Below are 12,775 nucleotides of genomic sequence, written 5' to 3'. Positions count from 1 at the left end.
ATAGCACAAATCTCTTTAGCAGCTTCTGTGGCTTTGACACCTCGATTAAACGTAAAAAGAAGGTGGTGTTGGAAATGCTCGTTTTTGTCGAGTTAACACTTCATTTAAATGCTCTAAAAAGTAACAAAAATTAAAGTCAACAAAAAAGTGAAATACACTACTTTATAGAACGAAAAATTCTCCTTCGAATTGCACAAAAGATTATGCCAATACATTTCATTTTCAACGCAAATTTTTTAAATTAAAAAAAAAGTGGGAACTTATGCATCAACCCAATATAAAGTAATAACTACTTACTAATCTGTGATTTTCGTCTTTCCATAAACTGGTTTGGGTTTTCATTGAAATCCAGCTTTTGACGAACATGACTTAAATTAACTTCTGGACTTTGCGATAATGTTTTTAACACATATGGAGTATAGATAGGTGCAACAGAGTTCAGAGTAGTAAACTTTCCGGAGGACAGAAATGTTGGACTAACACTGGGTGGTATATTAGACTTAGAGTGCAAACAAACAGGATGTGGTGTAAATATCTTTTTTTCTGTTTTGACACAAAATTTTTCAGTTTCATTTGCAGGTTGATAATTAGTTGGTACAGCCAAATTTTGCACTGATTGAAAAAGACAGTCTGTAGATTTTACATTAGAAAACTCACTATATGAGTTGGGGTTTGTCAAATAATTTTCAAATGAAGCAGGATTACCACCTGGTATATCTTGTAAAGTACAAACATTATTTTCACTGATTTTTAAAGATGAGAACTTTGATGATATGAAATCGGGCTTCAAATTGGTTAAATTATAAGAAAAGTTTTGAGAAAACTGTTCTGAATTCTTTTTTGAAACATCTATTTCTAATGATACAGCCTGATTAATGGAAGACTTATTATTGGTGGAGGCATCATTTTTGTGTGACACATCAAACGGTACAGTCTTGTTGTGATCTTTGGCTACGCTGAATTCAAGTTTATAAGTAGTTAAGTTTAATTCTGGTGTAGTACTAACTGATGTGTCTTCAACATTCTCAGCACTATCTACTTTTTGAGAATTTGTTGTAACTCTTCCGTTACCAAAATCAAGTTCAGGTGTACAATTATTGCTGGAACCTTCTGAAATATCAGATAACTTAGCCTGAAAAAAATGTCAATGATTAATGTTACAAAAACAAATCATTTTCTATTGTTTATAAATCAAAAGTAGATAATGTAGACATTTTTTCAAACTGAATTGCAAAGAATGTTTGATTTTGAACTTAATAGTTAAGGCAGCCAGCTGGTATGCCTTTTAATATACATGTTGGAGAAACACCTTATAATTAGGGGGGGGGGGAAACATTGATTTTATTCTTTACAAGGTTTTTATAATCAAAAATATATATCTTTTATTAAAAATTGCAGAGAGCAAAATATAAAATATAGAAATATTGTAAATACAGGACTTTATACAGGGTGCGTTCTGAAAGTAATGCGCATCTTCTGGGAAAAATAGATTTATTGATCCTATGGGTACAAATAGTTAAAATTCTTCAAAATAGTTCCCTTGTGCATCAATACACTTGCGGAGACGATTCTGCCACGTCTGGAAGGCACCCTGGAAGTCCTCGACAGGAATACCTCTCAGGAACCTTGTTACATGAGCTTGGATGTTCTTCACCGACTCTCAGTGCTTTCCCTTCAGTTCTCTTTTCAGTCTGGGGAACAAAAAAAAGTCACACAGCACCAAGTCAGGGCAATACGGAGGCTGGGGCACCTACTCATCAATTCCAGCAATTCTTCACTGCGCAAAACTCGAACTCCTCTCCTCCGAACTTTGCTCCTCCGTCAACACCTTCGGCACAGACCTTTTGCATTTGCAAATCCTGCGTCACAATCCCATGTACCACACATTTTGACAAGTTTAGGGTGTTAGCGATTACCTGAATGCTTAACCGACTGTCTGACTTCAAAACTTCACACACATGCAGGACGTTTTCATCGGGTCGGGCTGTTGTTGGGCGTCCAGAACAAGACTCGTCGGTGACCATCTCCCGACCCTCCTTGGAGGCTTTGTGCCACCTTCCACACTGAGATTTCGAAATGCATTCCTCCTTAAAGTCGTCTTGAAGCATGTGATGAGTTTCTGTCACATTCTTTCCAAGTCGCACACAAAACTTTATCACATACCGCTGTTCCAGCAAGCAAACACTCCATCACGTCGTTACTCGATCGAAAAAAAGACTTTGCGCAAAGACACGTCCTACCGCTCTTACTGTTCGGAGTGACCTGAGACCAGGCTTGTTTGGAACGACAAATCCCCCACCACATGTTTTGACCAATCTGAGTGCGCTGCGATGAATTGTCGCGTCACAATAAAATCATGCGCATTATTTTCAGAACGCACCATGTATGTCATCTATTTACTTGCTTTATAATATATATTACAAAATTAAAAGTAATTCTTAAGAACATATTTTAAGACTAAGAAAAATCTTTAAAAATTTTTGTTTGAAAACATCTATTTAGACTTATTTCTAAAACAATAATAACTTGTATTTGGAAATAGTGCTTAAGTCAAAAAAAAAAAAAAAGTGACTAAGGATTGAATTGATAAAAAAATAAATAAATCACATTAAAAAACACCAGCTATACCGAACCCAGGTATTTTGGTCAAACCCTATTTTGGGTAATTGAATTACAGAGTAGGGTTCATTTTCTTAAAAAATATAATAAATAATATTTTTTTCTAGAGATCTTTCAGGATTATTCAGTTCATAATTTGTTAAACTTTATAAAATTAAATTTAAAAAATAAATTTTTTTTTAACATTAATATTAATTGCATGCAAATGAAAGTTAAAATACAGTGCAAGATATAATAAGATAACGTTGTACATTTACTTTAACTGCATTATAACAAATAATTAATGTAGAATAACTTAACTTACTCCTTAATATTGAAAAAATAAATGCCTTTAAAAAAAGCTAATTTGAATTTATTTATACACAGTTTGCTTTTTAAATGCCATACGATAATCGATAATTTCCGTTTAGTATTGTATATACTTTAATATTAAGGAAAAATTTGCAATGTACCAATAAAATGTTTCATTTTATTTTAATTTTAAAAATATATTTCTGAAATAAAGATTATGAGTTATTGCAATAAACTCTCATACACTAGGGGGGAAAAATTATTGACTTTTGTAAAATTTAATACATTTGGTGAACAGAAACTTTTGAACAAATAGACCTGAGTTATTTAATTAAATTTAGAGGTTTAGTACAAATTATTAAGTTTTCAAAAAACAAGGTTTGTATAAAGTTATACTTTATATAATCTCCTAAGAAAATAATGATAATAATAACTACATATAAATTAATAAAATAGATTTACAAAAATTAAAAAGTTATTATGCAATCAACCTTTTTAAATTATTTTTTAATAATGCAAAATTTTTATAAATTAAATATAATATAATGATTTTAATAATAAATAAAAAAAAAATTTTCTTCAGAAAAGTGCCAAAACACTTCTACACACTCTACAAAAATATAAATGTAAAGTTTTCCTGCTTTTGAATAGAGTAATTGGTAGTCCTGTAGATTGTTTTTTTTTTTTTTTTTTTACTTTTACACTTCAAATTAAAATTATTTAACTTTAAATTTATGAAAGGTTAAAGAAATTTAATTTACTTCCGGCTTTGATAATTCAGGTGTCAAATCTGGAGAACCTGTAAAAGATAAATATGTATATATAAATAAAGGCAAACATTCATATCCAAACAATAAGCAGTCGGAAAAATTTTAAGCTTTTTTTAAAATGTCCATATTTCTATAAATATTTAAGCTAGGAGTATGAAAATTTGTGCAATTATTGCATATAATAACTTAAATTACAATCACAAATCTATTGCTACATTCTTAAGCATAAGGTGTTCAAAAACATTATTTTCCATTTGTATTTCATTGTCGGTCTCTCAAACCTTTAAACTTCATTGATATGTATGAGAAACAGCATGATCTACACATATCTGAAATTATAGTGATTTTTTTAGAATTTCATGAGAAAGATGAACAAATGTATTAGCATAGAAGTGTTTCCGTTATTTTATCCACCCCCTCTATGCATGTATATGCATACACATATATACACATGCACACGCTTTAATTTTGAGTATTATTATAAAATAACTCTGTATTTCATTTTTATATTCATAATGTTAAATATAAACACATAAAAATAGCATTTGACTTTAGATCTATAATATATATCATTGCGATTGAAAAAAAAAATTGAACTACAAATTTTTTGTTACACAGTAAAACCCAAATTATCTAAGACCAGATAAGGCACTTTAAATAATTCCTACAATTTTTAACATACATTAAAAGCTTTGTGACAAATGTTTCATTATCATAGTTGGTATTATCAAATTACTATTGCGAAAACGAATCTAAAATATGGCTGTAAAGAAAAGACACTTAAACTCGAAACAAAAAAGAATCTAAGGTTTTTTCCCCCATGATATTATTGTTATTTATGATAGAAAAATAATACATTTCTCTTCTAACTTTTATTACTGCTACAACATTTTAGAGCCTTCCTTTTGAACTTTAGAAGTTACATGCAGTGACCCTATGAAGCCTATATAACTATCCGTTAACATAAAATATCATAACAGCGTCATTGTATTATCATACATGTACTACAGTACATGTAAGTATCATTATAATATACAGAATATCATTATAGGATGCACATATGTTAATATCATTACAGGGTGAACACTCGCCAGACAAAACTTAACTCCTTAAGGCTTTCAGAGTAAAACTCAAAATATCTTTTTTATTCTTAAAATATTTTGTCATGATTTAGGGTAAACCAACCAGTGAAGGAACATTTCATATATATTGATTAAAAATAAGAATTTGAAAGTTTTTCTTTTGATTGATTGGTAACATTAGCTTACTGCCAAACAATAGGAAGTCATCTAGCGATGTTTTGGATTACCTGGTCAAATAGACTTCTCTGGAAAAAATTTTGAATTTGTTATTATCTCTGCAACACCTTGTTTCTTTGAAAAAATTATAAGGTGAGTGTTTGTATTTATATGTTTGAAGTGGAATTAATTGCATGTAATAGTTTTATTTTTCTCACTGTGAAAAAGAGAATTCAAAATATAGTTATTGAAGTTACGTTTTATTTTTTTTAAGCATCATAGCATAATAAAGTACTGAGATAAGGGGGTGTTTATTCACTGGATCACCAATCAATGAAAAACTAGTGAAGGAACAATTGTTCCCCTACTGGGTTTTTTTCTAAGTTAATAAAAATAAAAGATAAACTTTAATTTTCTTGTACCTTTAGTGATGTTCCGCATCAAAAGTATGTTAAAAATACGAAAAACAACTTCTAACCAGTGAGGGAACAGGCATGTTCCTTTACTGGGCATAGATTTCCCAGTGAATGAACAGTATGTGTTAATATGTTGACACTTTAACTTTCTTTTCATGATTACAAACAAAAGTTAACATTTTCCAAGTATTTATATGTTATAATTTTAAGAATAGGCTGGTTTTTAAATATTTGTATGGCTTAAAAATTCATGAAGAGCATTAAAAAATAACCAAAATTAAGTGTTCCTTCACTTGGTCTTTTTACTACTTGTTATTTGAACCTCCAAAACTTTAAAACAATATTATGTAAGTTCTCTAAAAAATTTTTTACATAATTTGCATTTAGTGAGAAATATGTTGACACTGTCATTTAACTAAAATTACGAATTTTGAAATTAATATGATTTTTTAAAAGCCAAGTGAAGCTTAAGTGTTCCTTCACTGGTTAGTTTACCCTACATTATCATAACTTCAGTAGTGATTTAAAAATTTACTTACATGCATTAAATAACTAATTTATAACTAAGTAGAGGAGAAAAAATTAAATTAAAATTGTTCATTTTTTATAATAAAATTATTCATTTTATCTAATCAAAAATTTTCATATTAATCCAACACATTTAAGATTTGTATTAAAAATTTTCATTATTTACCTCATTACAGGCTTTATATAAATAGGAGTTGGTTTTCAAAATGGTATAATTTAAGATATTAAAAAAGAAATTGTATTTATTAAGTAGAATGATTTAAAAATTAAAAATAAGTTATTATTTAATATAGATAAAAGGAAAATAAATGAATGTAAGACAATAAGTTTTATAAGATAAAATAGTGATATAAAAGTGCCTAAAAATTCATTAAAATGTGTAAACCTATTCATTGTAATAAATGAATATGTGATTAACAATTCTGATAATTGCTGATATTCCAATACATTTCAGGACAAAGAGGAAATTTCCTGGTAAATTTTATGTTTTCCTTGTTTCAACAGGGTGCAAAGCCAGTTTTTTCAACAAAAAAAAAAAAAAAAAAAAAAAAAAAATTTAAAAAAATAAGTTCATTTTAAGCACTTAAAAAAATAATTTTAATCACTTTCCAAAAGAAAAAAAAATCATAATTAGGATCTGTGCAGCAATAAAAATTATTTTTTTCTATTATTTAAAGTTCTTAATTTATGAATCAATAAAATTCAAAAACATTTTCACAAACTTCACATAATCATGGTAAAATAACTAGTTTCTGATAACTATTGCAAAGAAAATTGTGAAAATTATGCATTTTTTGTAATTTAGATCAACAATCGACACAGAAAAGAAAAAGTGTTGATTTTAAAGATAGAAAATTGAGCACTTTTTGCAAACCCTGAATAAAAAAAGCACCTTTAAGGGCCTTAAAAAATGTAAATCAAAAATAAGCACCTATAAGCACTTTTTAAAAACACTACATACCCTAGTAAATAATGAGTGTCAAACCCTACATTAAAGTAATTTTGTCAGAGTAATGAGATATATTTTCTGTTCTTTGCTTTTTAATTGTTGCTCACAAAAAAAAAATTTTGGGTCAATGTTTTTTGGTTTTAATTCTTCTTTATGCCCCACTTTCTTTTCTGTAAATAGCTGCATTGGTAGTTGTTTAACTATGAGGTTTTGAAGTTAAGTAACCTTACCAGATAAAATGAAAGATTACTTAAATTGGATAATCAAAATTATGTAAAATTTGTAGAACTTTTAGAAATTTCTACAGAAGAAAACAAAACAAGTTTTTTCCTTTTTTACCTGAAGGAATTAAGAAGGTAACCTTTTTCTTCGTTTTATCTTTCTTTTTCGTTGTAAGAAATTCTAATTCTTGTAATGCCCTTTGACGAGGATTTAATTTTTCCACTGAATTTTGGTATTCTGAAAAAGGTGCCTGAGAGAAATAATGTTATGATGGTTATAAACAGTAATAATAAGAGAAATAATTAAAGTTTTGAAAATTATTAAATTTTACACATAAGAAATTTATATTAAAATTAGAAAAGAACCTTGCAACAATAAAAAAAAAGTGATGAAGTAGCTCTTGTGATAGGTTTATAAATAAAGTATAAAAATAGAATACAACATATAACGCAATCTTATAACTCATACTTTCAAATGCAGTGAAACTTTGATAACTCAATGCGGTATTAGAAATCCAATAAATATTGAGTTATTGAAGTAGTTTGTGGAATAAGAAACAGAAAATAATTCTAAAATTAAACTTAAAAAAATAAAATCTCGAAAAGCATCTTATTCCCATTTGTGCTTTTAGTTGTAGAAAATCCAATTTATTTATCACATAAATATAAATAAACTTTAAGAAACTTGATTTCTTTCAATAATTACATTATTTAATTAATTTTAAAGACTACAGAACATGGAAAAAACTTCAAACTTTCTGTTACTGCCTTAAATTTATAGTATTGTTTAAATTTGAATTATTCTTAATGTTAAACAGTTGTGATGATCATTTACAGTTTCCTTCATTGCCCCCAGTTTTTTTCCACTGTCCTAAAAGAAATAGGTATCTTCCAGGTGAAATGCTCTGCTTAATATTGATACTTATGTTGAAAAACACTTCTACATAGACATTAAAAAATTGCAGATTTATGTTTATTTGAAATACTAATACAGACTCCCATTAGTAATTAAATTCAAAACTGTAAGAATATTTCACCTTTTTTTTTCGTTACAATTAAACCGGAAAAATTTATCAGAATAGTAGAAAATTTAATAATATAAAATGTTAGAAAAAAAAGCTTTTGATTCAAGCCAGCTAACCTCAGTTGAAATATTTTAAAGTTTGTGAAGAAACAACTGCGCTACTAAAACCACTCTTCCCCACAAAATTTGCTATAAAAAAAAACTAAGATTTGGTGAAGAAATAAGTAAAAAAAAACTTTAATGAAAATAGAAACTTTTAAAATAAATTTTCCTGACAACTTTGAAAATTCAGGCAAAGGAGCTTAACAGAACTCACAGATTAACTTTTTTTAGTTAGGATAATATATTAGAATACCTGTATCTTATAACCTATAATTTAACAACATCTATTTTGGGCCATAACCTATAGGAAGTATTTGATTTGAAAGAAGAAAATTAAATAAATTTTACATAATTATTTACCCTACTCTCTATTACTTACATTAGAATTAGTAATAAGGTATAAAGAGGAATAAATATTTAAAGTTTTTAATGTAATATTTATAAGAAACTTACTTTTTTATAAATTTGAACTCCAGATTCTCGTCTTATTTCTGAAACTCTTCGTACTATAAAAATAAATCAGTTACATAAAGAACTACAATAAGGAACAATTTAGGACAAAATTGGAAAAGTAACTTACTTTCTGCAGCGATTTCAGTAATATTCATACTAGCGATAGATGGCTTACTAGGGACATTACATGTCCACCTTCTGTTAGCCTAAAAAACAAATAAGTAAAAAATCAATTCCAACGAACACAGAACTTTCATAATAAGAAAGTGACCCTACCAACATATGACATTTTTCAGGCATTGGTTTACTTGAAATTTTAATAATCATCATGATGTCCCTTAACTCCTCTAGAAGTTCATTCAACCCTGTTATTTATAAAAATTTTAAACTTGTAGATGTTGACAAAAAAAAAAGAAGCTGAAAGTGTCATTTAAAAAAAAACCCGAATGCAGATTTGAAATTAGCCATAGGAAAATATGTCAGATCTGCTAAAAAATCTGAAGTAACAGGGGAACGAAAAGTAGTTTGCTCTAAAAGTGATATTCTTTTACCGATGTTTACTATATTTTCATAAAATAAAACTTAATAAGGCTAATTTTGATCAACAAAAAATTTAATGACTTCATTCAAAAGTGGGGTATCAAATTTCGATTTGTAAAATAGAAATAATTAGATGCAGTATACTTGTATCTATAACAACCATAAAACTGTCTAGATGAAGAATTCTGATATAAAGTTTTTCTTTATCTTAATAAAAATTCTGCAGCACGACATGACATCGGGTCTTACGTACTAGCTAGACTAAATTTATTGCTCGCAATTATTTTCACGAAAAATATCAACAATTTTCAAAATGTTAATAAGTGTAGTATAAAGAACTTTTTGGTGACTAAAAGAATGTAAAAACTGAAACATGTTTACAGTTAAAAAATGCTTTCAAATGCTTCAATGATTTCAATATTATGCACGTATTATTAAAAGCTATCAAAATACAGAAAATTTAGATATCAGAAATACAACAATACTTTTAACGCTTCATATTTGTATATGACTGACTTCTGACACTTATAAATACCACATGCAAATTTCAAATCCAGCTTCAAACTCTGTTAAGAGAAGGGATCAATTTATTGGAATTCTGAGCAAATCAGCAAGTGTCTCAGTCTTCAATAAGTTTCTGGATGCTATCTTCAGTCTATCGTGGCAGGTAAAGCATCTCTCACAGGATGCTGTAATCACTGATAGAATAGCACAAAAATGTTATATTCTGGAATCTCACTCAACATTCTTCATTGCTCAACTTTTCCAGCATCTGAGTCAATGTCAGTGTGAACATAAATTTTAATTTTAAACACTTTGCCAACAAAACATTAAATATTCATTACAAGATTTGGGTTTATATATATACAGAGTTTCTTTATCTCCTCTCTTCCTTATTTAAAAATTTTTCTGAAACGGCATCCCTTTTTACTCCAACCCAAGGTGTAACAAAGCATGAAGAGATATTAACAAATCTGTTGTGATAAATTGCATTTTTGTGATGCACATCATTGCACATTCAATTAATCTTATCAATATCCCAATACTTATCAATTGAAATCTCACAGCTCTAGGAAAAATATGATAGTTTGATTTCACAACATTTTTTAAAAACAAAGCTTACTTGCCAGCCATAAATATTTGAGCACAAATGGCCAGCTAGTGAATGGAAATTTCGCACTCTAATCAATAAGTTCTGTTTAAAAAAAAAAAAACTAAGCTGCTTACTTATTGTGATATTAATATTTGTTCTAATACGCAGACGACACTGCCAAAGTGTTTCTTTTTGGTAATTTTGTCCTTTTTAAAAAGTTGCAGATCTAATTTGGCCTGCAACAGGTAAGGTTGATTTGACAAAAAATTGTAGTTTATGTTATGATTTTGTGTTCATTGAAAAATTGTTAAGTTTAAAGAGTTTCTCTAAATAAGTACACAAGTTTTTGAAGAACAGTTACTACATTATCTTTTGAAAGATTTTAAATTCGTATAGTACACATAAAGGGTACATAAAAGAAAAAAAAGTTTGCTACTCAATAAGATTAATTATAAGATTTTACTGTCCTAGTTAGAGAATTAACATATAAAAATTTTAAAACTTTTGAATATCTATATCATTACCAAGGAAAGAAATAAGTGGTAATATTTGTGTCACATCTGATCCTTCACAATCAAATATTTTATTAAAATAAACTTATTTTACGGAATGTTGAATAACAAAAGGCGACAGAACTGATGAAAGACTGCAAGTTCTTGAAATAAATAGGTAAGAAAAAATTCCATAGATAAGTTTACAGATTATGCAAACTAAACTTACCATTAAACCATCAACATTCAGTGAGTTTTGCCGCCTAAACTCTGAAAGTCTTCTTACTAATGAAAAGAAAGAAGAAATAAAAGTACATAGAAAAAAAAACATTTTTGCAAAAATTATACACACAGTCAATGCTTAATATAACAAACTTCAGAGTTTCAAAGAAAAATGGAAGCTATATTAGGCTATATATAATATGAGGTCACTATATCATGAGTAGACAAAACTATAGCAAATATTTTTACAGATAACATTATTCTTCTATGCACTTCTTTCAAAATTTTAAGCACGCGGGTCAGACATTTTCGCTAAATAACTAGTGCTCGGTGAAATACAAAATCTAAGAAAAAAATAAAATAAAAAAGAATGTGAGTACAAGCAATATACTCAATAAATATTACAACAAATCCCAAAAACAGTGAATAAAGTTTTCAAACAACAAAAATAAGATTGGTGAATTAAGTTAAACTTTTGAAAAGAAATTTACAAAGGTTATGAATGCATATAAGAGGCTCTGATTTACAAGCAAGGACGCAATCCACACTTCTAATCGATATTTACCTTTTCGATCATAGATTAAGCCAAGGAACAACCTAAAATAATAATAGGTGATCCTGTCAGTTATTCTCCTTTCACAGAAAATTTAAGTTCTTTTAGATTTATTGAGCAGTAGTGTCAAAAGAAATAGAGGTTTGTTTTACGTCAGGGAGACTATTCATTGTCAATCGAAAAAAAGGCTGTTTAGAAAGTTCACTAAATGCTTAACACCTGTTTCAGCAGAAATTTTCTTGGGATTAAAAAGAAAGAAATTTTGGTTGCTATAAGGGCTGGTATGATTCGGATGTTCTAATTTTGAAATTTTTGAGCTTTCAAAACTAGCATGTTCCATTGACAATGAGACAATCAATGAAAAAAAAAACTCTCAAGAAAGCTATTTAAACCACTATCAGGGTGCGTAGCCAAATGTTTTCAAGCACTCAAAAAATATTTGTAAGAACTTGGACGCATCAACAACGATGAAATTAACAAGAGAAATCAAATTTTTTATCGCTATAAGAGAAAGAAAAAAAATTAACAATGTTTAGTTGGTCCCCGTAATCAGCAAAAATTCAGATATTTCGGTTTGATTCCAGAGGGCGAAAAATGAAGTCTGAAATTTAGAAGCTCTTGCAAAATGCAGCAGAGTTGCACATGAGAGATAAAAATCCTTCCCACTGAACACAGCTCAGTATACGCAAATGCAGATCCGCAAGTATTTCACCAAACATGCAAAACGAATGGTGTTTTCATACACTACGGTACAAATTGGGGTTGAATTAATTGTGAAAACGTTACATAGGGCAATGCCTTTTTGCATAAATTGTGGCAAAAATTAAAATGTTAAAGAAAAAAATATCTGATTTTGGAAAAGGAAAAATTAAGCACTTTTTAAAAACATCCATTGGAAAAAGCACTTTTAAGGGCTTTTAAAAAACAAAAATAAGCACCTTTAAGTTAAAAATGCTGTGCACCCTGTATAGAATAATAAGAATAACATTAAAAAATGAGCTTCAAATTCCAAAAATGTTAATTAGTCTCAAATAATAAAAAAATAAAACAAGGATTTTTTTTGAAATCATCTATAATTTAAAGCAAAACAAAGCTTGAATGCTAGTGTTCTTCTCAAACAAGGAAAAGAGTTATTTTGATTCAGTTTCATTAATATTCATAGTATATTCTCCTCCACAAAGTTTGTTTTCTTTTAACTTTCAACAATTTTAGTGTGCTTATTGAGGCAGAATAACTGCTTAACAATTAGAGAATCATCAATAATA

The 12,775-nt window shown here is 28.3% G+C and overlaps 1 protein-coding gene across 2 annotated transcripts in view; it reads right to left on the bottom strand.

Annotated features, from left to right (window-relative positions):
- LOC107446928 (uncharacterized) overlaps positions 1–12,775 on the bottom strand; it is a 61,830-nt gene that overhangs the window by 4,708 nt on the left and 44,347 nt on the right. For both annotated transcript variants that reach the window (XM_087150278.1, XM_087150277.1), the window contains 6 exons: positions 10,965–11,020; positions 8,739–8,817; positions 8,612–8,664; positions 7,151–7,283; positions 3,672–3,709; positions 298–1,132 (listed from right to left, as the gene is read on the bottom strand). In XM_087150278.1, coding sequence (XP_087006404.1) covers positions 298–1,132; positions 3,672–3,709; positions 7,151–7,283; positions 8,612–8,664; positions 8,739–8,817; positions 10,965–11,020 — 1,194 coding nt within the window. The remainder of the gene's footprint in view (positions 1–297; positions 1,133–3,671; positions 3,710–7,150; positions 7,284–8,611; positions 8,665–8,738; positions 8,818–10,964; positions 11,021–12,775) is intronic.

This window comes from Parasteatoda tepidariorum, chromosome 8 (assembly GCF_982258835.1).
Source record: "Parasteatoda tepidariorum strain Cologne lab strain chromosome 8, Ptep-v5.0, whole genome shotgun sequence".
Classification (NCBI taxonomy): domain Eukaryota; kingdom Metazoa; phylum Arthropoda; class Arachnida; order Araneae; family Theridiidae; genus Parasteatoda; species Parasteatoda tepidariorum.
Note: the sequence above shows the minus strand (reverse complement) of the source record. Positions and strands in the feature narration are given on the sequence as shown.